General features: G+C 39.5%; 1 protein-coding gene across 1 annotated transcript in view; it reads left to right on the top strand.

Annotated features, from left to right (window-relative positions):
* The window catches only part of DENND1B (DENN domain containing 1B), a 149,273-nt gene that overhangs the window by 16,069 nt on the left and 108,506 nt on the right, over window positions 1-24,698 (top strand). The window contains exon 3 of the mRNA XM_084211590.1: window positions 22,368-22,411. Coding sequence (XP_084067716.1) covers window positions 22,368-22,411 — 44 coding nt within the window. The remainder of the gene's footprint in view (window positions 1-22,367; window positions 22,412-24,698) is intronic.

Here is a 24,698-nt window from a genome sequence, read left to right on the forward strand (position 1 = left end):
TTGATAGAATGCACAGATGTGGGGGTAAAATCTGCTTTATGTACAATGAACTGCAGTCCTCCCCTGTAGAACTATCTGTGCTTAGAAAACTGATCACACAGACTAAAGATAATGCAGTTCAAAACACAGTGTTGTACAGGATACCAGCCAAGTCTGGTCTTGAATAGTGGTAAGTCAACAAAGAAAAGCACTTTATAAACAATAGATGAAATATCTTCCTAACTTGTGGTTAGATAGCTCAGTAGTTATTAATAGGATACAAAATCTTTCAGCTCTGGAATATGTTATTTTCTTTCTTCTTCTTGTGAGTGTCCTGTTATTGTCTTTGCTTCCTCCTTTGCATGTGTGAGATTTATGTTTTCATTTGACTTAGCAGTGCTAAGGGAAAAGGATGAAAATACACCCAATATTTTAAGGGCCATACATAATCCTTAAACCTTGTTGGATTTTGCCTTGTTCAGCCAAACAGGGAATGGCTCCACAAAGGTAAAACACATCCTCTGCTTTAGCAGGAACTGCAAGTACCAGTCCCTATGAAGGGAAGTGTCAAAAGCCCAGTTCATGGTGCTGAAAGCTTGGGTGATGCTTCACTGTGGGCCATATCAAGGAGCTTTACTGCTAATAAGTGTCCATTAGGCAAGTTCTGTGAAAAACCACAGGTCTTTGAATAGCATTTTGCAGGAAGTAGGTGCTTCAAGCTTTAAGTGAATGACTAATACTGAGCACAGTGCGTTTCTTGGTACTACTTCTTTGGTGGTAGTGGGAAGTGTTGCTGTCAGGTTGTTCTGCAACCTGTCTTTCCACAGGCAGGAGGGAGAAGGCAAAAGCTCAGTTACAGCTGCCCAGAAGCTATGTTGGTGGAATTGAAGTAAAAGTGAGTGGATGAGCAGTCCTGAAACTGCTCCGAAGAAGATGACATATACATGCTGGAATTCAAGATATAATTGCATTAAAGAGAAATTACATAATTTTCCAAAGTGCTAGCTTTTCTTGAGCCTGGAATAGGACAGTCCCAGTGTTGCTTCACTTCTCTAAAACTTGTCCTGCCTGAGAGAGCTGGCCCAGCAGAGCTGGCGGGTGTCTGTGCCTGTCACTGGGTGCAGGGCCCCCCAGAGAGCAGCAAGGAGACGTGCAAACAAAATCCAGTGACCAAGGACTGATTTCAGGGAGAGAGCAGATTAGGACTTTGCTTCTGTGTTGCATCACTTCTCATGTCTTTGTTTTTAGAAGGGAGGATCTTGCTGAACTCTCTTCTTGGAGTTCAAGGTGTAAGCACAGATGTGTTACACTTAAGATAAGAGACTTAATTTGATGTCTTTTTTTTTACTCAAAAGCAGTATGCAGAGAGTAGTGAAGTGGACTGTGAGGCTGCTTCAGTTCAGGTTGAAAATTCTCTCACATTTGTAATGAGCCTTTAGCATTTCAGGGCATTTCACAATTGTTTCTGTTAATAGCAGATTGGTATTGCTTTCTGTGGAAGCAGATTTTGAAAATGGATCAATATTTTAAAGAACTATAAAAAAAGGAATGAATCTGCTATGAAATTATGAATGGATTAATCTGTTCTGGGCTTCCTTTTTGTTGCCAAAGCCTTTCTGCATATTTAGCAAAGAAAAAACAAATGCTAAAGTTTATGTTTTGGTATTTCTTTAAAAACAAACTGAGAATCTATCGATTCCCATTTCAAAAGCAAAACAAAGAAGTTATGTATTCACTTACCGTTTATTGGAACCTTTTTTGGGGGAAAAAATGAGCAGTTTGTAATCAGAATTCTCTTAAGTAATTTACAAGTGTCAGTGGAGGGAGGATTATAATCAGTAACCTTTGTCTTAAACTTAGCTGCTGGGCTTTGTGGTACTTAAAATGAATCATACACTGTACATTGGCTTAAAATCTTACTCATTTGTAAGTAGATCTATAACTCCCATCTTTTGAAGGCGTTTTAGTAATGGAATAATTGAGATTAAAGTGACTTGTGTCCAAAGTGATGGTAGACAGGTGATTATTTGTGTATCTGTTGGTGTTAAGAGTGAGTTTAGATGTAATTTGTGTGTAGCTTGCTTTTCTTCATTAGCTGCTTCTAGAATAGTGGACTAGTGCGTATTGCATAATTGTTAGATGTTGGTTTTACTATATCCTTAAAGGTCAAGAATGAGAAACAGTTTAAGTGTAAGAAAGAGCAAGATGGTAAACAAGAGCACATAGAAGAAGACAAAGGTAAACCAAGTCATCTATGCAGGGTGGTTCTTAAATATATGTTGTGTGTTTGGTTTATAACTGTCTGTAAAAGAAATTTTTCATGGCACATCAAAAAAGAGATTTCAGTATCTTGCTCAGTAGCTTAATGAAGCAGCCCCTTACCTCAGTGCTGTTGGTTCCCTGTTTTTCTGTCTTCTGCTTTTTGGGTTTAATTTTGGGTGCAAGTGTGTATGTGGGAGGAATTGTGACTGAGGCTGTTTGTTAAGGAGATGCTCTATAATTTGAAGAACAACAGAAATGTATTCTTAAATTATACTACTGTATTAAAAATTTAGCTTGCTGAAGTTTTGTGTAAAAGAAAGGTGTTGCTTCTCATCATCAGGGCAAATAAAGAATCTGGAATTTTATTCACTGCAGATGGGTTGTGTGCACTTCTTGATGTTTAATGCATACATGATCCCAATGTGAAGGCAAGTTCTCTTTCACATAGCTGGTAAAACACTGGTTAGTAAAACCAGCTGAAGTTAATCACAGCAGGTGTTGCAATTCAGTGCTTTGGTGGTATTGGCCAGCATAACCTGAAGCTGACTCAAATATCCAGGAAATGTCTTCTGAGAGATGCTTAACTCTTCTTTCCAGATCTGACAGCTTAAAATAGGTCTGATGTTGCTGCAAGGAGCTCAGCATGTGGTCTGTGGAAATAAGGCTGCCTGCTTGGAACAAAACACCTGAACCCTCAGTCTGAAATATGCGCTGTGTGAAGCTCTTTCCTGCTTGTATCCCAAACTAAACCATTACCCATTTTTAGTGATCTCCAAAAGCATCAGGTCTCCCTTTTGCATGTGTGAAAATGTTCTGTCCTTCCTCATTGTGAATGAAAGGGGATCAGTTTGCCTAGGGAAGGGCCTGGAGGGCTGCCCATATCACCTGCTCCATCCATTTGTGTCCCTAGTGAGACTACATTCTTGTATTTATAACTGAAAGAAAAATGAAACGTGTCAGAATAATGATTCTGGCCTTCAAGGCAGAGAGGAAAGACTGGGAGGAAGTTTTGCAAGAGCTCATTCCTCTCTCTGCCTGCGTGCAGCAGCATGCTGTGTGCCTCTGCCCAAAAACTGCTTTGATGGATGTCACCATCCTTGCTCCTGCATGGGTACCCATGGTCACCCTGGGTTTGGAAGCTGCTGAAAACAAACATTTTCTCTCAGAGTGAAATGTGGGTCCATCTTGTGCAAGCACACTGGGGATTGAGCTCTCTTTATACCCTTGGCCTCGGCAGCAACCTTGAGCAGTCCTCTTGGTGGCTGTGGTACAGAGTTTGTGAGCAGGTTCCTTCTCTTTGTTTTAAATATGCTACTGTTGATTCCCTTGGATTATAGTTTTTGGGATTTAATATCAAGAAATAGGGATTCTTTATTTCCTTTTCTTCACTTGTTCCATAGTCTCCTGTGTTAATATTTTTTTGTCCTGTCAGTAACCTGGTGTAGAGCTAAAATTAGTAACCATAAGACAATCAATTTCAATTATTGTGTTCTTGAGTTAATGCTCTGTATTTCTTACTTCTCAGACATTTTGTCTTTCTGAAATCAGTTTATGTGTATGCTCTCCGACAGGCCTACATATGTGTGAAAATGTGCATCTTGTTGAATAATTCTCAGTCAATAGCTGACCTGCATAAGCAAGTTCTTTGGTACCATGAACAGAATTATAGTATTAGACCCTCTGTTGTTTTTCTTCTGTGGCAGCTGTGTTGTTTTGGGGGCTGACTTAGGTTCCTGTGAATCACTGGTCAGCTTCAGCGAGTGCTGACTCACCCCAGGAAGACCTTGTGTGTGAGAAGGCAGGTTGCAGTGGACCTGGAGCAGAAGTATATCTGATCAGTGATGCAGAAGGCAGTCCTTTCCAATTTAAGTGCAGCAAATGCCTGTATTGCTGTGTTTTCAGTATCACTTCTGGAGATTGGTGGTAGTTGGATGGGGTTTATACGTGGTATCTCCAAGGAGAGGTAGTTCAGTGCAAGGCTGAGGGTGCTTGTGCTCTGGTGGCAGTGCAGCGGGTGTTGCAGGCAGTGATCCAGTGTGCAGTACATCTGTCCTTGGGAAGCAGGCAGTCTTGGGAAAGATCACAGAGCCTAAAGCATCAGAAGTTGACTTAAATACTTTTATAGCTAAAGAGATTAATACCCAGCAGTGTCTAGGTTTGACAGCTATCCTGTGTGGGGATTTTTTTTTAAGGGCATTACAAGGAACATTAAAATATTTCCTAAGCATGACTGACCTGTGTGGCAGAGGGAGATGCTGGCATGTGCCTGATGTCTGACACTCCTGAAGACAGAAGGTTCTGCTTCCTTTGCAAATCCAACCTTGTTTGCCTGTTGAGAGAACTGAGGTTGTTGTTAGGCCCTTCCTGGATTGTTGCATTTGTGTCCAGACTCCCAAATCCCATTGCTTTCCGCATGCTGCGGCCATGACCAGGCACTGTGGGGTGCTGGTAAAGGATAAACGTTGTTGTTTTTTTTTTTTCCTGTTATGACAAGGATGATTTCACACTTTCTTGTTTCAGCACAAAACACACTTTAAAAAAAACAAACAACCCCCCCCCAAAACCTAGCACACCCCCTCATGTTCCCCCAGTCAATCAACCTATGCCAGACAGTAATTTGTTTTGCCTCTTATTTTGAGACACTCTGGCTGTCTTTTCAAAACAGATTGGGGAAATTGATGAGAGAGATGCATTTCCTCAGCTGTGCCTTATTCGGCTAGCAAAGCCCAGGAAATTCTTTCCAAGTACACACTCAAAAGAGGCCATAAGAATTCCAAGAAGATGCAAACATCAGTTTTTCTGCAATAATGAATTATTTTCAGAGTTTCAAAATATATCATATGCTTATTCAAACATTAAAATATTGCTCAGATCTAGTTTTTTCCCTTGGCCTACTTGTTGGGGTTTTTTTTTAAGATGAAAGAATAGATTTTTATTAATGTAACTCCTGTTACTACATTTATTAATGTAAACTGTCCTGCTACTTTGGATTATTCATGCTACAGCAATGCAAGTGTTGCAAAGAAACAAATTACAAGTCACTGCAATGTGGTTTTTGTTTTGTTTTGTTTTTATTTTTTTCCCTTGGGTTTTTTTTTCCCCTGGAAAATCCAATGGTTTGTTTGCACTCTAACTTTATGGATGGATGTGTCTTGCTCACAGTTTTCCTTAAAGGTCTTGTTTCATACAGCAAGGCATAAAATACTTGTGTTGCCATACTATTATTTTATTTGCTGAAGATAACTGGGACGGTGGGCAGTAGTGACTCTACGCTTTCAGTTAATTTTGGAAGATACAGTTCTTCTTGTATGTCTCGAGTTCTGCTTTAGTGTATCCATAGCGAGTATAAAATTAGGCTCTGCGAATATCCAGAATACTGTGTGCTTGGATATAATTTAATAATCTGTGTATTATTTTAAAGATACACATAAGCAATAGCTGCTTGTGTATAAAATGCATTTACTGACCCATGAGTTAATTGATCCCTATGACTATTTAAACCTCAGGGCTTTAAAAGTTTTTCTCTTATCTTTATGTTAAACAATGGAAAGTTTTACCGTATGTTCAAATAACGTCTTCATCAGGTTCACAACAGGATACCATAGTTAATTTTCAGTTGAGTGCTTTACAGGATTTTCTTTTTGCTGGCTGGTTGGGTGAAAGTCTAGACACTGAGAGACGAGGCGTTAGAGGAGCCTCACAATATAGTTATTGTGAATGGTAAGTAGGAGCAGCTTCCTCTGATGTACGGACTCCATGCCCAAACCAGTGGTACAAAGGCATAGCTTTTGTTCAGGGGGATAGGGGCTAATCCGAATGCTGCACACTGTGAAAAACCTTTTATGGAAGGGGGGAAAAACTTGCCTTGAAGGTGAGAGGTCAGCAGTTTAACCTCTGACTACAAAACAAGAGACCAGCGAAGAATGGGACGAACAAGGGGGAAAAATACTTCAAGTACTCCATTCTTTGTTTATCAGAAATGGGTCAAGCAAATGAGTGTCAGGAATGGTTACAGGAGTTCTGATGGGCTGCGAGGAAGTCTGAAGATGTGCTCTGGCTTAGTTGTGCATTGCTACGGAGTTTGGGGCTTACATAGCTCTCCTTTAAATGCTTGATAAAGAGATTCCCAAAACAAAATGAGATCCTGAAAAGCACAGGCACTCTGCTCTCTTCCTCCTTAGCCCCTATCAGGTCCTTTTGTTATTAAATTTTTTAATTCTAATTTTCTTTTGTGTAGATTAGCATAATTTAGTATTTGGCCTTCTAACTCTTTGCACTGTTTCTGGCCTGTTTTTGAAATTTGTGAAGAAGCATCACAGTAATCACATGCTCACACGTGTTCAACAGGCAGTGAGATGGGTCTCTTTTAGCTAAAGCCGTGGATCTTTGGGTGGTCAGTGCTATTGTACAACAGCAGGGGAGAGCTGTTTCCAATCTTTGTGCAAAGGGAATATGGAGGCTTTCCCCTCTGATCTCATTTTGGTATTATCAGTGCTGGGAATTTAGTCACAATCCAATTAGAAATGATGGAAGTTATGTTCACTAGTAGTTAAGCCTCCCATATTCCCAGGTCCACCCTTTTGGACCAATGGATTGTGCTGCTCTTGGCTCAGTCTGGGAGAAGACAGCAACAGTGATTAGTACACTTGGTGCACTAAAGCTCCCTGCTTGGCATACAACCATTTCTTGTGCTTCACTACATCCAGCCCATGAGAAGCACTGCTCACCTCCCTCCCGGCCTCTCCCAGCATGTAAAAAAAGCAAAGAAGACATAATGCCTTGCTTGGGCACCTCTGGAAGTTTTATACTTCACTGGACATAGATGTATTGTGTATATGAGGTAAATTCCTCTTCCTGCTTCACACAAAGGGATTAAAGCCAGGCTTTGTTGTTGACCCTCTTCACGTGTCACATCTTCAAACACTTGCTTATGACCTGGACAGCTTTAGGCCACTTGCATTCAGAGAAGTGATCAGGAACCAGCAGTGTTCCTCAGCAAGTCAGTGGCAGGGCCTCTCAGCCCCCAGGGAAATAGATTTTGGTACAGGCTTGATTTTATTTGTGCTTGGAAATAGCACAGCCTCAAACACTGTGCATCCTCTCACCTTTGGCCAAGTTTAATATTTTGTTTCTCAATTTCACAGACGTCCATCTTTCTTATTTTTAAATATTTTAGGGGTAAATACCTCAGAAAGGTGGTTCTAAGCATACTTCCATGATCTCACACATCTGCAAATGAAAAAAAGGAAAAAAGACTTCATTTTTCATGCATTCCCTAGGAACGCTGTTGGGTTCACTGATTGGAAAATGCAGTATTTTAGTGGAGACCTTGTTAAACATGCAGAGTTGTTTATTATATAAATGATAAATGAAAGGCTTAGGATTGTGGCTGTTGCTGGAATTACCTGAACAGGTGATTTCCATAGCTATTAAGTGAAAATAAAATGAGGAACCCTTTATAATCTTTTTGCCTTTCTCCTAATAGGTTAATTTTGTTACTTTTTGAATTGTGAACTTTTCAGTTTTCCAAATTTGATGGGATCAAGTGGTGTTCTCAAGCTAAATGACTGACAGTTTTGCCCTCGGGGAAGCACCAGAAGTTAAAATATTGATGTATTTTAGAGTAGGTACCTTTCATTGTATTTTATCAAAATTTGGAAAATAAGAGAGAGTTTTTTCCCCCCCATAATTATTTCTTCTGCAATCTTGAAAAGGACTCTAAACCTCTTCTTTAATGGCCCTTTAAGATCACTGAGTCCAGCCCTAAACCCAGCACTGCCACCTCCCCCACTACACCATGTTCCAAAGCACATCTACATGCCTTGGAATACCTCTTAGGGATGGTGACCTCCTCACTTCACTGGGCAGCCTATTCCAGTGCTTGACAACTTTTTCTATTTATAATTTTTTCCCTAATATCCAATCTAAACCTCCCCTGGTACAACTTGAGGCCATTTCCCTTTGTCCTATCTCTTTTCACCTGGGAGGAGAGACAGTACCCTTACTTGCTACACCCTCCTGTCAGGCAGTTCTAGAGATCTGTAAGGTCACCCCTGAGCCTCCTATTCTCCAGGATAAACACCCCCAGCTCTCCCAGCTGCTCCTGATCAGGCCTGTGCTCCAGACCCTTCTCCAGCTCTGTTGCCCTTCTCTGGACCTTCTCCAGCCTCTCAATGCCCTTCCTGAAGTGAGTGGCCCAAAGTAAACACAGAGTTCAAGGCGCTGCCTCGCCAGTGCCGAGTACAGGGGGACAGTCCCTTCCCTGGTCCTGCTGGCCACGCTGGTCCTGATCCAGGCCAGGGTGCCCTTGGCCTTCTTGGCCACCTGTACCCAGCTGGCTCTTGGTCAGCCACTGTCAACCAGCACTCACTCCCAAGTCCTTTTCCACCAGGCAGCTTTCCAGCCACTCTGCCCCAGCCTGTAGCATTGCATGGGGTTATTGTGGTCAAAGTGCCTCACCTGGCACTGTGCTTCAATTGAACCCCATAGTGTTGGCCTCAGCCCATCAGTCCAGCTTGCCCAGATCCCTCCACAAGCCTCCCTGCCCTCCAGCAGATCAGCACTCCTGTCCAAGATTCCTGCCCAGCTAGGTTTCATCTTTAAACTGATTGAGTGTGGACATGATCCCCTCGTCCAAACCATTGCTAAATTCATTAAACAGAATTCGCCTTGAAGAAAGAGATACAATTTACAGTTTTAGGCAGATTGTTATTCTATGGAATTTGCCTAATCATATGTGGGCTTGATAGGAATGAAGAATTTAAACAGTAATAAGTCATTTGGGGTAACTTGTTAAAATTAAGATGTGATATTTGCACATCCATGATTCTTGAAGTCTATTTTTAGTATTTTCAGAAATTAGTGGATTTTCCCCCCTCTGGAAAGTTCATGGATTTTGTTTATCAGAGTGATGGAAGACTCAAGATAAGAGAGCAGTTATCTGAGGCATGCTTGAGAGAGAATGTAGGTCTTTGTACTTGAAAAGTGCAGCAATATTTTTGTATCCTTACATGCATTTATAGAGCTCAGCTGTGCTCCTGGAGGTGAATGTCTTTCATTTTCAGAAACAAAACAAAGAATAAAGAGAAGCTCCACGTGGTTACCAACTGGTTATCAAACTGTACAGATGCATTGAGCTCTCCTCTTAAGCCTTCCAGTGGTGAACCTGCAGCCATGGCAGCAGCACTGTCTTACTGGTGGAGATGGAGAATGTGCAGGAGGACAGAGCATGGGTGTGAAATGACTAGAAATGATTAGTGATGTAGGAAATCTGAGGTTTGTTTAATCAGCTGCGTCAAGGAAGAAGCTGCAGTACATTGGGAATGGAAGCCAGAATAATGCAGCCCTTCCAATAGCATCAAACCCTTCCATGCAACACTGGAGAACATGGAGAAATTGGGCAGTGAGAGAAGGACAGTGGTTGAGAGGAGAACTTTTAATGAAAATTTTCATACAGATTAATGTAATAGAGTGTGTCATGTTACATGTAGCACTATCTTAGCTCCTTGTCCATTCTGTATGTAGACAGCTGTTACTGTTGTGCAGGTTCATATGTGCATTCAGAAATATTAGCACCAGATTTATTTGGGAAATTGATATTTTCAGATGAGACAACCTTAATTTATGCTGTGGTTGATTTTTTGATAAGTGTTTCCTTGTTCTTTCACATCAATAGTAATAATATCATTTTTCACCTTGCTAATTTTTTGACTGCTGTGTGGTGCATACATAGGCATTACTCATGCTTTCCCTGGCCTCATCTCACTTCTTTCTGCTCTAATGCTTTTAGGAAAGTAAAATGAAGACTTTCATTACTTAAGAGACAGAAATGTTCAGTTCAAACATATGGATGGTCCATCATTCTGTAATGTTCCCTTCCTGTAGTTTTTATTTTCCCATCTGCAACCACCTCACTGCTCTCCCAAGTGTGTACAGGTCTGTTTTCTTTCTCCTTTCTACTCTGTGTGGTGGGAAGCACTCCCTGGGCTGCTGCTTTGCCTCTGTGAGGGGGTGATGGCCCAGCTGGAGCTGCTCTGCCTGTCCTGGTTTTGCTGCCAGCAAAGCAGCCGGCCTGGGCTGGGCTCCCACCCGCCAGTGGAGCAGTGTTACCTTGCAGGGTGCCTTTGTTGAAGGAACTGCTTCTGACAAAAAAGTTCTTGTACTTTTCGAGCAGCTAGTTTGAATGCAGCCTGCTGAAATGGGAGAAGGCAGCTCCTGACCTTGCCTTCTGGAAAGGCTCAATTTACAAAGGATGTGTTGAGTTCTGACCCCTCATGGGCCATGCGAGTGCAGCGTGTTGTTTTGAACTTCAGCTTTTTCTATTAGAGTGAAATATATTGTCTGCTATTATCACACTGTTAAATTAATTTTCACTGTTTTGTGCATGATTTATTTGAGATTTCACTGGACAAAGCAGGCATCAGGCATTGAAGTTTTGTAGACAAAACAGCATTGCACTTAAACTACATCACCTTACTTTGTAATGGGATGTAAATTAAAGTCATGCATCTGCATCACCCTTCTACTTTGCTATTCTGAATAAATTGTATTCTGTTTATTCACTGAATTACGTGATATCAAGAACCATCTTGGAGAGTTTCCCAGTTGTTGCACGTGCTTTGGGATTACTAACTCAGAACCCGGATCTCATTCCTCAAGGGCTGCAGGACACAAGACCATTCTGGTACAGCCTCTTCATGTATTTCAGGTTGCTGTTTACATCTCTGGTTTTGCTGACCCCTCTCCAACACATAATTGGAAATTTTGACCTTGGTAACTGTAAACACCTGTGAGAAAACCCTTTGACTTGCCTGGACTTGTTTTATGTGTTTGTGTGGCTTGTGCTCTAAGATAACTAAACTTGCCCCCCATGGAAATGTCCCTTTTTAAATGCCCTTTCTTCTGAATTAAGAAAAAAAAAAAAATTCAAAGACCTCATGATGTTTGGAAACCTGAAATAACTGACTTGAGGTCAGGCAACAGGTAACTGGCAGGACTGAAAGAACAGTGTGCTTCTTCTGATTCCCAGTGTGCTGTGCTGCTGGCTGGGGCTGTGTTCAACCTCTGCTGGAGCAGAGAAGGACCAGTATAGTTAATGCAGCTCAACAGCAACAAATTTCCTGCTCTCTACATCCACTTTGTGACTCTTTGGAGTTTTGAAACAGATGGAGAGAAGGGTGCAGAGAGTTGCAGTTATGTCAGAGTTCATTTTACTAAAAGATCAATAAATTTTTCAGTTAGAAAATGCTGAGGAAATAAATTGCATTAGCTTTACCTGTGTGGTTTTCCCTTTTAAAAGGCTTAGTAAGGGAAAAGTGCCCAGTTTGGGAACATCCCTGGGAGCAGTGTGACATGCAGTCTCTTCTGGGATGTCCTTGGTGGGGTTTAGAACGATCAGTGTTCCTTGGGACGTCAGGTGCCAACGCCATGGTGCCTCTGCTGGAGTTCCTGGGTCTCAGCATGCATTGTGTGTGGTTGCTGCCTTGGAAATGCCTGGTAGACCCTTTCCTAATATTTTGGTTTTTGTGGAAAAAAACTCAAGGTTTGGTGATTCTATGAGGGTGGTTTGGTAAGTGACTGGTATGTTTTCATTAGCTGCAAAAACTAATCCTAGGGGGAACTCGTAACATAAATGCAAGTGTAAAAGTTGTTTTCTGTAGCCTTTTTTCTGAGCGTGGCCCTTGAATACTAAAGCATGAGTGCTTCATGACAGGGGAGATCTCAGCTGTTGGTGTAACACTGATCTTTCTGTAAGCAACCTCTCTTAACCTGCTCTTTGTGTTTTGTTCTTATCAAAAGTATAGTGTTGACTTTTGAGGATTGGTATGGGAAAAATGTCAAAACACTGATTTTCAGCTGCAAGCTGCCTGCCATAGACATATCAGGGCACAATGCATGTGGGCCAGCCTCTAAAATATTTTGTTGCTGATTCTTGCTCACGTGGAGGGCCCTTGGGAGAGATGGCCCCTCGCCGCTGATGGTTCGATTACAGCGATCACCCACGGCTTCTGAAGAGTGCGAAGAAAAGAAATTGCTTTCTTTGTCAAGGTGTTTTCATTTCAATTCTCACCCATTAGCCCTGTTTGGTTAAGTTTTGAATTACTCCATCAGGTGACTGATGAGTTTTATTTTTCCCCCTGATGATATTAAAATAGATTTGGGGTAAGATAGAAAGGAAAAGCAAAAAAAGATTTGTGCTTATTGATCAGTGCTCCTTCATCTTTGTTCTGGCTTAATGTGTCATGAACAGCAAAGATTAAAATGAACACTGAATCAGAATATGCTAGAAAATACATATTTTAAAATGAAAGTCTGTGAACTGTTTACATATATAGCAAACTATATGTATTCTATGGCTAACCAACATGGTTGTTAGAAGTCTGGAGCTTTGTGTAACTAAGGTTTGTGATTGTTTTAGTTTACATATCTAAAATTATGAAATGTTGGTTTATATAATTAGAGTTTTGAAGTTGGATGTGTTTCAGCTGTAGTGCTGGAGATGTTCAGAGGAGTAGGAATCTTCCAGGCTGGGTCCTGGTTAGCAGTGCTGTTCTACTTCCATACCTTCCTATCACAGCCAGTAAGCAAAATGTGAAAGGTTTGAATTTTATGTAGAAAATACTGTTTGTAATTGGAGAATGAAAAAAGAATAAAGAATTTGAATCTATGCTTTTAAAATGTATTATTAAGTTCATTCTTTCTCATGCATAAGCAGAATATCATTGCTCAGTTCGCAGTCTTGTTTCACAGCATAATCATAGAGATGGGGTACAGTTACAGTAGTATCTGTATTAGTTAAATAAAATGTCATAAATAGTCTAGAATAGAACAATGAAGAGAGACTCTAACCCCTTCTCCCTGTAGCTGTCCTTGGTTGTAAAGGCAGTGGCAGTGGGATTGCTTTAGAAGATGTTATGTATTCCACTATTACTCTGGCCTTTAGGTAATTTCTCCCTTTTTGTTGTTGAGTTATAGGTAATTACTTACCTGTTAATTATTGAGTAATCACATTTTACTGCTTGTGCTAGTCAGTGTTTAAGGCAAGGGGTATAATTTAGTGGAAAGTCATGCTGTCAAGTAGTAGCACTTGGGCTGTGCCCAGGATGTGGTCCTTACCAGTGGAAAGTGGAAGGAATGTTGCTGCACTGTTCAGGCAAGAAGTGATGTAAATAGATAGTCATTATATCATCTTTGGCCAAGAGGGAGCTCGAGGGAGTTCCCCTGCAACCCTTATTTTTCTTGAAGTAGCTAAAGACAGGACTAAGTTCTACTTAAAGAAGGAAACTTGCAAAAGGATGAAGCTTTTGTTTTAATTTTTTTATTGCTTTAATTTATTTTTAAAGGCATGTTAACTCTAAGATTTATTTTGTATTATTTTTGGAAAATGTCTGTCAGAAATATTTTAGATATCACTCTGTGTTTTCTGCAATCAATCGGTTTGCTTTAGAGGGTCACATATATCCCTGGTTTCATGTCCAAGCTGATAACAAATTTGTTTTTCTTGGAGTAAATCAGGAGGCAGTAACTCAGGTATTCATAATGTAGCGAGATGTAGTTTTTGTCATGTGCCAAAAGCTTTTTAATTTTTTCTATATGCAGTATGTGTGGGTTCCACAAAGCAAATATAACAGTGTAGTCTGTGAGATAAAATGGTTCTCTCTGGTCAGACATCACTGAAGTGGAAGAGCAAGTGATGGTCCAGCTCTAGTGCACTTGGCAGGGCAGGAGTTCTGCTTCTTCCTAATTTACTTGGTACATATTGCTTGGTAATAACATACTTGAACTTTTCTAGCTCTTTCTTAAAATCAATATTGCATTTTTCCTAATGCTGGAAAATTTAATCTAGCCCACAACAGTTTTTAAGAACTCTTAGTCCTATATCTTTATTTAAAATGAAGAAACCCCTCCATAATGTCTGTTTGCAAGGGAGTGTGGTAAGTTACTTTTTCATTAGGTGGAGGGTGTAAAACTTATGTTTGTTTGCGAAGGTGAATGCTCTTAGTCTTACTCTTTTTGGTTATTGTTCATTTCAGTAGATCACAGCACTGCGTGTCTCCTTTAAATTTCTTTGAACAAGAGACCCAGGGACAGCAAAAGTATGTTTTTTTTTGTAAACCCTCCTTAAGTATTAGGAATGACTGGAGACATATGTGGTGCCCACTTGCTTCTTCTTCTGCTGCATTAGTTCTTAGGTCTTTGTTCTCATGATTCACTCATGATTACAGTTTAGAAGTAGGAAAATTAAGACTAACACAGCTTCTAAAGGTATACAGTTGTTGCCATAGTTGACAAGGTCATTCTAAAGACTTACCAGGTAAAAGAAACCCCTGCTTATCTTGTGAAGAGACCAAATAAAGGCTGAACATACTCATTTTATCTGTGCACTATCTGTGCAATGAACTCTCACCCTGATTAAGGTTTTAACCTGAAGCATGGCTAATAGCATTGCAGCCAAAAGGACTCTTTCTTTCTGTCTGTAGTAAGCTGAAATGACTTACTGCTCTGTCCTTCAGTGGGACAAATTCTTGGGCAAAAAGGGATTGACCTGCAGCTCTGAAGGAGATGTCAAGTTGTGCCCAGAGCTTTTAAACATCTCTCTGCCTATAAAAGGGGAAGAAGTACTTATTTCCTAGTTCAAGTGCCTTACAGACAGGGAAATCTGAGAGACTGGAGGAAGTTTTGAGTCCAAAACCTGACAAAGTCCTGTCTGTCTACAATGTACTTTGCTGAACCTTGCATGTGATTAGGTGGGAGGTCAGTATTTGCACACTGTTCTCACCTTTCTGAAAACCTTGAGGAACCTTTGTTGCATAAGTTTAAAAGTAGGAATATTTGAAAATAATTCTGTGATAAGCTGTGCAATCAGCAAATCCTGTCTGTGCCTTGACAGTGTGATGTAGACATGTCAGATTGTCACACTTCAGTCTGGATGGTGAGCTGTTCATGCCTCGGTGGGGCACCAATGGCCAGCATTTAAAAGCTGTGGATTTGCAGTGATGGGATGGGGCTGACTGAGCTGGACCCACTGACTTCAAATATGAGTGGTTTTTGTAGGGAGTGGAGAACATCGTGGTCTGTGTGTGTGCGGTTTGTATTAAGGGCTGAGTGACTCTTATAAATGTTGATTGCACTTTTTTTTTCACATGTATTAGAAACAAAATTCTGGATTTCCACAAACACGGTGTGAGCACTGGCATCTTGAAATAATTTGCTAAGTATTGTGTGTTTATAGGAAGGTGTAATTAAATTCTGAGCCAATTGATAAGTCCGTGAGTAATTTGTGCTCCTTATGACTGGGAGCATTTTTCAAGCATACAGGAGTTACTTCAATTGCAGGTGTTATTACTACAGTTAAAAACAGTTCCTTAGGAAAAGATTCCTCATGGAAGGAAGATGTTTTCATCTTGCCAGTAAGGTCTTTGTAATTATGTTTCTGAACCTGATAAAGAAATCACATTTCTTACTGGCAAATGCGCAATCCCAATGACATACAAATAACAGCTATAGTGATTATAACTGAGGATAGTAAAATTTTATTTTCCATTTCCCAAAGGTCAGTATTTAGCATGTGTTTGTTGACTGTTGTCATTTAGTTCACACTTTACTTTCTATGAGAAAAGTTGGAAGGAAAAATGTCAAAAGTCACACACTCCAAATATCACCTTTGATGGCAGTGTGAGATGGGTACTTTCAATGCCTAAATAATTTTTCAAAATGAAGCATAAGCTTTACAATCAGTTGAAGACAAGGCAGAGGCTGCTGCTATGGGTGAGGGAGAAGAGACAGGAGACACTGGGTTGCTGTGTTGCGGCCATGCTGTGGCTTATTTTAAAAGGCAAGTCTCACCTAGAGATCCCAAAGAATCTCAGTGTATTAAGATATAGCAGGAAAAGCTGGGAAATATAATTACTGGAACTTGTTGATATTTTTCTGTAACTGATGTTGTCAATGATGTTGACATTTTTGTCTTGTTCCTTTGCTGTTTGCTGAAGTAGGAATTGTTTGAAATTGTGGAGATAGTTAGGGAAGGCTCACTTGTGAGTAAAATAGTTGAGGGTGCTGGATTGTTGAGATTTGATACAGCTTTGTAAATACATTTTCTTCTGCTACATGATTTGTATAAAAATGTACTTTAAGGTATTTTCTGTAGTGGCACCTTCATTTGCATGTTATCTTTAATCTGACAGGTTTTAGGTGCCTGAGAAGTTAGTGGCTGTTCCTTAGTTTTAGTTTTTTAAAATCAAATTGCTTCAATGTATTTTTCTCTTGTTCTTTCTTTTGATTACTGATGCTTGGGAAATACTGTAACTCCCTTCTTCTCCCCTTTTCCATGACATCCTGCTCTTCTTCCTCCTGCTCTTGGCTGGTGCTCCACTTTGATCCCCAGACCAGGGAGCTGAAGACCACTGCCCCTTTGGCAGCAGGCCCTTCCATTCTGCTCCAATTTTGGCACTGCATGTATGAAACTGTGAACAGGCGAATTTTAATATAATATACAGAAGTCTTTTTTTGCAAGAAGTAATTTTTTTATGTGAATGCTGCTTTTTTCATCAGATGATTTCATCTGTAAAAATCCTTGGGTTGCACATTATAGTTCATCTCTTATTTTGTTTCTGAATCATTGTTGTAGAGATTTGGTTGAGTATTAAATACTATATCTATACAAAAGTGTCTCTAGAATTACTGTTGAGTGTTTCTGGAAAATTATTTTAAATATGTAAGAGACCTTTGTTTTTGAACAACAGCAGAATCATAAACTTAAGAGAACTGATTTTTTATTCCTGAAAACTACTTAGTCTAACAAAATCCATTCTGCTTATTGCTTAAATGTGTGTTTGTAAAGCTGTTCCCCGAGATAATGATAGATAAATTTCAGATTTATTAATTACATTCTCATGTTCACATAAGGAAAAAAAAGTGGCACTTGTTTTTTCCAGACAAGAAAGAGGAACAGTCTGCAATAAGTTTTGCTTTGTTGCCTTCCTTTTCCTCATTTTATTTCTTTCCCACCCCCTTAACTCCTGGCCCCAGTCTCTTCTTTCCTTTCTCCACTGACAGCTTTTTTCCAGTGAAAATCTGTGCAGCATCATAGAAAATACAACTGGAGGAATACTGAGCAGTTATCTAGTCCTCTGTCCGAAGCTTGACTAGCTTTGCTTGGCAGTCTTTTTGTCTGTTCTGCTCAGTACAACCAACAGGGATGAGGATTCCTCCTCTCTCCAGAATACTGGACTACTTAATTATCTCTTTCATTTTACCTTAGCTGTGTTTTCCTGTCTGAAATATTCTTTGTTGCTGTCCAAGAGAATTTCCCAAGATGATGTTTCTCAGCATGTGTTTGTAATTTCTGTTCCATTACCAAATTGAATGTGTGCTAATTACCTTACCCTGTTGTATTTTTGTGTGGTATTTATAATCTGCAAGCTTGATGATTTTGAAGAGTGTTTTTAGAGTGTATTTCACTTGTCAGTTTTGGGGAAAATTACAAGCCAGAAAGCATTCTCTTTTTTTTCATAGTTTAGAATGTACTGCTTCTCTAATCCACTCTGTCATGAGAAATAGTACCTTTGTATTTTCTTCAATTTGTTACAGAAGTTAAACTGTGTTAGAAGTTGTTTTCCTGAAAATACAGATGACATGCTTTATGACCTTGTCTCTACAGGAATAGATTTTTGGAGAGAAATTACCTTGAGGATCTGCGTATGTTTTCTTCTTGTTTTAGTGGGTGTCATAGTTGTCTGCATTTATCTTCCAGGGCAGTTCTAGATTACATCTTGAATACAATTTTTTTAAGCATTGCATGTGACTTGCTTTTCTCTTTGTAATTATACTGCACTCTTTTGGTACCACAGCAAACCTTTCCATGATTGTCTCTCATCTGGCTTCTACCAAGGGTCATGTCCTTTCCAATGCTGTAGGATATTTACCAAAGGAATTTTCAGGTGTTTACTGGCAGGTGCTGAGATTTATGTCCTGGATGTGGTAGGCATAGAAAAAGTGATGTTTTAGATGAAAATATCCATTTACACATGCAACAGTGTATATATATTTATACATGAACCACACAAGCTATTTTATGTGTGCACTTGACAATTTCGTTTTACTACTACATTTACTTAGAATTGGTGCAAACCATTTGTCCTGAAAAGTCTTAGAAAAAGTGAATGAGGAGAAATTCAGTGGTTCCTCAGCTGACTACATCAACAGCTATTTCTGAGCGGTTCTCATTCTCTCACCCATAAAATCAGCATAAAATTGACCTAACATTGCCAGATCAGACAGAGTATCTGGTGAGTAATCCTCAGGGGAAAGAGCATTCAGTCTTTGTAAACCTGAAGATAGTATGCATACAGTTGCAGAATCGGATTATCCTTTCTCTTTTTATTTCTAAATCAGTACCCTTTTGTTTCTTCCTCTGTGGCCCTTTTGAGAAGTTGTCCCAAAGATGTGTCAGATGCTTCCTGAGCCTAGCTCCAAAAGCAGAAACCAACCTAATCTTTTGAAAAAAACTCCAATCCCAGACTTGGATAGTTATCATAAAATCCTGAGACTTTTTATAGGTGTTAGGGTTTGGTTTCAGAGAGTAAAGGCATAAAAAGAATATAGCAACTTTCCTTTTTGAAGCACAAGTCACATCAGATTTTCTTACTTAATAAATGTATGGCAAGTACCTACTAAAATAACCAGTTAAAAGCCAGTAATAACAGCTGCAAAACCCAGCTCAAAGCAGTTGGACAAGTCTTGAAGGCATGTAATTTTTGCTGAGTGTAGCACCAAATGTTTGTCTTGGATTGAATTAGGATTTTTTTTTTAATGTTGGCCCTTTTTTGTTTTCATGAAGAACTATTAAAAGCATTGTTCTTCCTGTTTAGATCACATGGATTTAATTATCCTCTCATGATATAAATATCCTTTCATGATAGGAGAGTAATTGTTGTTGTACCTATACTTTACATTAAAATTTACTTTAGATTTGTTTTTACCATTTCAAGTGAGGCTGGAGTATGAGAGAGCCTTATAAAGTATGAAGTGAAAATGGCAAGATGAGCAGGACACTAAATTCAAGTTTTAGGGGTTTTTTGTCTGTTGAGTTACCAGGGCCCCAAAAGAACTTATTGGAGCTGTTGGCCTTATTGCCTGTAGATAAAGGGTGTCCCTGTGAAATGCTGTAAGCTCTGTTGGCACTCACTGATGTGTAAATTTTACCCATGTTTTGACCCCAAGCCCAAAGTTTTGCTTAATTCTGAGATTGTACTTTGCTCATGACTGTGACCTTTTAAAATAACACCCGGAGGTTTTGCTATTGCGATCTGCTTGATCTGCTTCCTATTTTGAAGCCTGGCAGTTACATTTGCACTAAGGAGAGTGGACAAAAGAAATTACATTTCTGTCCAATTTAAGAAACCTCAGTGATTTTGTTACTGTGTTACTAAAGCATTCACTATACTGAATGTTTCTCATGTAACTGTACTTCACATCTGCCAAAATCATCTGCCTGGCTTGGCTGCTGGGAGGAGGCGATGCTGCTAAGCTCCTGGCTGGCAGTGCTCCGGCAGCCTGGCCTCGCTGCAGAGTGGTCCCCTCACCTCCTCGCAGGCCATAGGCTGGGTTTTGCAATAGAAGCAACTATAAATGGTACTGCAAGCTTGGGAAGCTGTGAACAAGAAATGGGTGATAAGAAACGGAACTAGAGGCAGCTGGTAACCAGCTTGTATCACACAAGCTGTAGCAAATGCTTGATGCTGGAGTGCTGCCGCATGAAGCAGTCCTGCTTTTTTCTCACCACAACTCCCTATTCCCCAGTTTTTCTTCCTTTTTTTTCTGGTGCAAACACAATGGTTTTGGGGAACTGATCTAGTTAATGGTGCCCTGGAAAGTTTCAGACAGATGGTTTGATCTTGGTCAGTTCCCTCATCTGGCTCTGTGTAGCTGTGACAGTCTGCACCAGCAGGAGACAGGCAGTGCTACAGCTTCACCAGCAAGTACCTGGTAGAGTAGGAGTACAGAGGGATTGCTCTTTCGAAGAGAAATTTATGCTTGAAATGTTTGTGGACATATGGCATTAGATTTACAAGCTCTGTCAAAGTATTTTTTGGATTCTGCAAGTTTTCAGTGATTTTGAGCAAGTAATTTAGGAATTACTTAACACTGAGTATTTGACATGTTACTGTACTTGCTGCACTTTGGATTTATCAGGGGTCATTGTTGATATGTAGTTGCTTTCCTTTTCATGATACTAATTCGGAATATAAGCAATAGTTCCTTTACAGGATAGTCAAACAACTCTTGTACCTGATCATTATTGAGATTTGTTTGCAATTTAAATATGCACAAAAGAGATTGGGACAAAAGGGTCTTTGTTATAAGTACCTGTATTTTTTGCTCTCATATTCTTATAAACTTAGTATCTTAAGTCTTGTTTTGTATCTGCCTTCAAAAGTTCATGCTCCCCATAGTAATGGAGGAGGATTCATTGTGCAAAATACACATATTTTATTAAATAATAGCTGCAGAACCCTTCCTGGATGTTCTTAGGAGAAAAATCAAGCTTGTCCACAAGTAGAACCAAATGCCTCAATTTTTACTGAAAATCTCATTTAGATTTGAATTGGATACAAATTAGGTCTAAATTGCATGGAGTTGATTGACAAGTTGAATTCTGTAACACGTTTGAAACGTATGTTCGGTTATTAGCTTAAGATCTGGCCCGGGGTGAAGGAGGAATGCTGACATTGGTCTCTAGCTCAGGGTGGCTGGGCCAGCACCAAATGTACACGTGTGACACCTCCATGCTGAGCAGCAGGATTTGAAATCAGCAGCTGGGAATGACACCATCAGCAGTGGCATTTCCCTTCTCATTCAATCTCCAGTTCGCACCAACAAACATATATGGAGCCTGAAGAAGAGTCGAAACCTCTGTGCTTTGCCAAAAGTGGAAAACCCTGTGGTTCTGATATCAAACCTAGCAATGAGAAGGATGTTTCTGAGTTACCATGCAGTGATGGTATTAGAGCCTGAAGTGGGTATCTGAAGAGTTTCCCAGACACTGGCTCCTTGGAGGACAGGGATCCAGCAGCTCCTGAGGCAGACAAGAGATGGCAGTTCCCATCAGGCGGTGTCCTGGCACTTACTGTTGTGGTTCTCCTTCATTTTCCCACCCTCGGGCGCCCCGAGCTGCTGCTGGCCGTGAGTCAGTGATGGGAGGATCTGTCTGACCGCGGCTGGGCACGAGCCAGCCAGAATTAGAGACTCTGCCTCTGGTCCAGCTCTGCCACTGCCCTGGGTCTCCCTGGCAGGAAGGTGGATAATTTCGCTTTGAGCAGGTGGACAAACACTGCTGCTAATGTGTTGTTTAGAAGCCTGTGAGGCTTTGTGGGTGTTTGTGGCTGTGCAACAGTAGCACCTCGGGAAGGGTTTGTGTCAAAGGGGATTAACAGGTTTGGGGGGAGGCAGGATGAAGCTCATAAATTGTGTTTTTGTTGAAAGGTTATGGTTCTGATCCTTGCGACAGAGGCTTTCAAAACAATATTCAGTGAAGACTAATATGTAGCCTAAATAACTGATTATTTTTATAATTAACAGTTTACAAGTGGTTAATGAAAACTTCGAGGTATTGAAATGCTGGTTTTAAATGGGTCTGAGCAGAAAATACTGAACCATGCTAGCTTGTCTAAACTCTTCCTTGAGAGTGCAGGTTACATTGGTACTATCTTTAAAACCACAAAGGATGTTTTTCTGTACTTTCATAAAGGCCTTTTTTTCCCCGTTACAATTTTCTGTTCTTTTTTCCTAGGATGAAAAGAGGTTTTCTATCTCTTTATTTCTTAATTGAATTAAAAATGAAAATGAAATGTCCTTAAAGAATGAGGTATTCCAGGAATAAAGATTTGAATATGAAAAGAGTTCGGTACATTATAGCCTGCTGCCATATGTAAAACAATAAACATACACTTTCATAAATATGAAATAAGTCTTTTTAATAATCCAGTATCTTAGTTTTTAGATATATTTTTGCACTTGTCTCAAAGCTTGACGCTAAGCTGACCCTCTCTTTAATATTAATGTACTCTGACTGTAATACTCTGTTCCTTTGCCTCTGATTAATGCTGTCTGTCAATTATTTACAGATCCAGTGGTACTGTGGAAGTTCCCGGAGGACTTTGGAGACCAGGTTGGAAACATGAGATTGAACTTTTTTTTATGTTAGAATAATAATAAAAAAAGCTCTTCTATTCAGCTGTGGAGAGGCAGATGCTAATGATAGCAGGGTGGGAGCCTTCACCCAACTGGTGGCTGGGTGATTAGATTGCCTCTGTGACAGGAATACTCAATAGTAGTTGTAGAGCATGGAATGTCATGCTAATTCTCTGTATCACCTTATTTTTGATACAGAGTATTTTATCAGGTGGTCCTGTTGGACGTGTTGGTTTTTTATCTGTTTTGGGATTAAAAATGTGGAAAAAATTATCAATAAAACTTTGCTGAACATTGATGTTATAAAAAAACCACCAGATCAAAAAAGTTGAAGAGCTACCCATGTATGTCCTCTTAATGTCAGAACGTGTGTATTCCATTCCTTTAATCCTTTTCAATGCAAGATTTTAGATAGTTATTAAATAATATTTTAGAGATACCCTAGTTATTTGCTCGGGGAGAAAAAAAAAATCCTCAGACCCTTATAAGAGATTGATCTAAAGTTACTGATTCTGAAAACGTGAAAATCTTATGTTCTATCTATAATTAATCCTCAAAGGAAAGTTTATACAGGACTGATGATTATTTCACTATTTGTAGTGACGGCAAGCTAATAATTAATGTTAGTTTTTTTGCCCCATGACTATGTTATGAAAGATATTAATATTAAAATCTGATGAAATCACTAAATTTTATTATTTCAGCAACTTCTACAAGAGTTTCTTGCATGGAAATATTTTCATTTTCATAAAAGCAAATACATAAAGCAACAAAAAATAAAAAATATCTCTGTCCCAATGGCTTCTTTGCCTCTTGTTTTTATACTAATATTGAGGCAAACATATTATTCATTGGTAATATCACCATAGTGGATGATCTGGAAGTCTTGTTGTACAGCAGATGTTGATCAATTGTTGATTTTTTTTTTTTTAAATCAATAGTACAAGATTCTATAAAGACAGATATAAGGTGATTCATGATGAAAGGAATAAATATACAAACATAGAAAGTAGGATTTGTGGTTAGGGAATAGCATCAGTCAGAAATGTGCAGCCTGTAAAACAGTGACAAATGAGCAAAATGTGTTGTTATATGCTCTCAACTAGGCATTCAGCAAGTTTTGATAATTATCCTGGCTACAGGATGATCATCTTCTGTGTCACTTAAATTATTTTTTTCTAGTTCGTTTTGTTCTTTTTCCCCAAGAAAGACTTGATCTTAAAAAAAAAAAAAAAAAAAAAGAAAAAAGAGAGAGAGAGAGAAATAATGTATGAAGAAAAATGAATGGGAGCTTATTCAGGAAGTCGAAGGTTATTCAAAGAACAGCTGGTGTAGAAAAATGATTAGAAGATGAAGCCCACTAAAGACTGGAGGGGAATCCTACAAAGATGTAATAGACATACCTAATCTATAAACACCAGAGGCCTCAGGCAGCACTCTGCCTTTGGGCTCTGAAAAACCTTTGCTTGCACACTGTGTCTCAGTTGTGTAGGGTCTCTGGCATTTCAGGTCAATTGCTTGTGTTCCTGGAAAACAGGGTATTTTAATCCTTGCAAGGGAAATTTCCCTATTAGAACCACTGGATTTAAACAGAATATATAGCAGCTTCTGAAGCAAACCCCTGAGCCAAGTCATGAAATGAAATCAGCAGAAGCCTTCTCTGCATGTGTGTGTGCATGTTGAACTGGATAGGTTAGGATTGGAGACCTGAGTATCCACTGGATTTAATTTCTTTAAAAATCAAAAACCCACCAAAACTATCAGGGCTAATTTCCATGAAAGTTTGTGGGGAGAATGTTAAAGAAAAAAAAAAAGGAAAAAAAGAAAAGAAAAGAAGAATATTCTCTGTTCTGTTTTTCAGTCATTTCTATTTTAAATGTAAAATGTGTGAGTTAGTTTTTGGATGTATCCCAAAGAATCATCTTTCCTAAAATTGAAGGGCTGTCTGTTTGCACAGTGATGTGATAACAGTGGGCAAAATATTTTCCTCTCTTCCTGAATTTTTCTACAGTTTATCATGTCACCTTTTTGTTGCTTTCATAATGCAAAGAAAACTTGTCTAAGCCATTTTGACATTTTCTTCCTCTTTCTCACATTTCTCCTCTAAGTATGTCTGAACTTCCCAGTGCTTGCTCATCTCTAATCTTCTGTTTTTCTTCTGCCCTACCATTTTCTTTGATGCTGGTCAATATTCTTGTGGTGCAATTTTTTCTTAAATATTGTCTTTCCAAATTCATGTTTTGCTAAACATCTGATCTGTTGTG

Source organism: Fringilla coelebs, assembly GCF_963513975.1.
Source record: "Fringilla coelebs genome assembly, chromosome: 9".
NCBI lineage: Eukaryota > Metazoa > Chordata > Aves > Passeriformes > Fringillidae > Fringilla > Fringilla coelebs.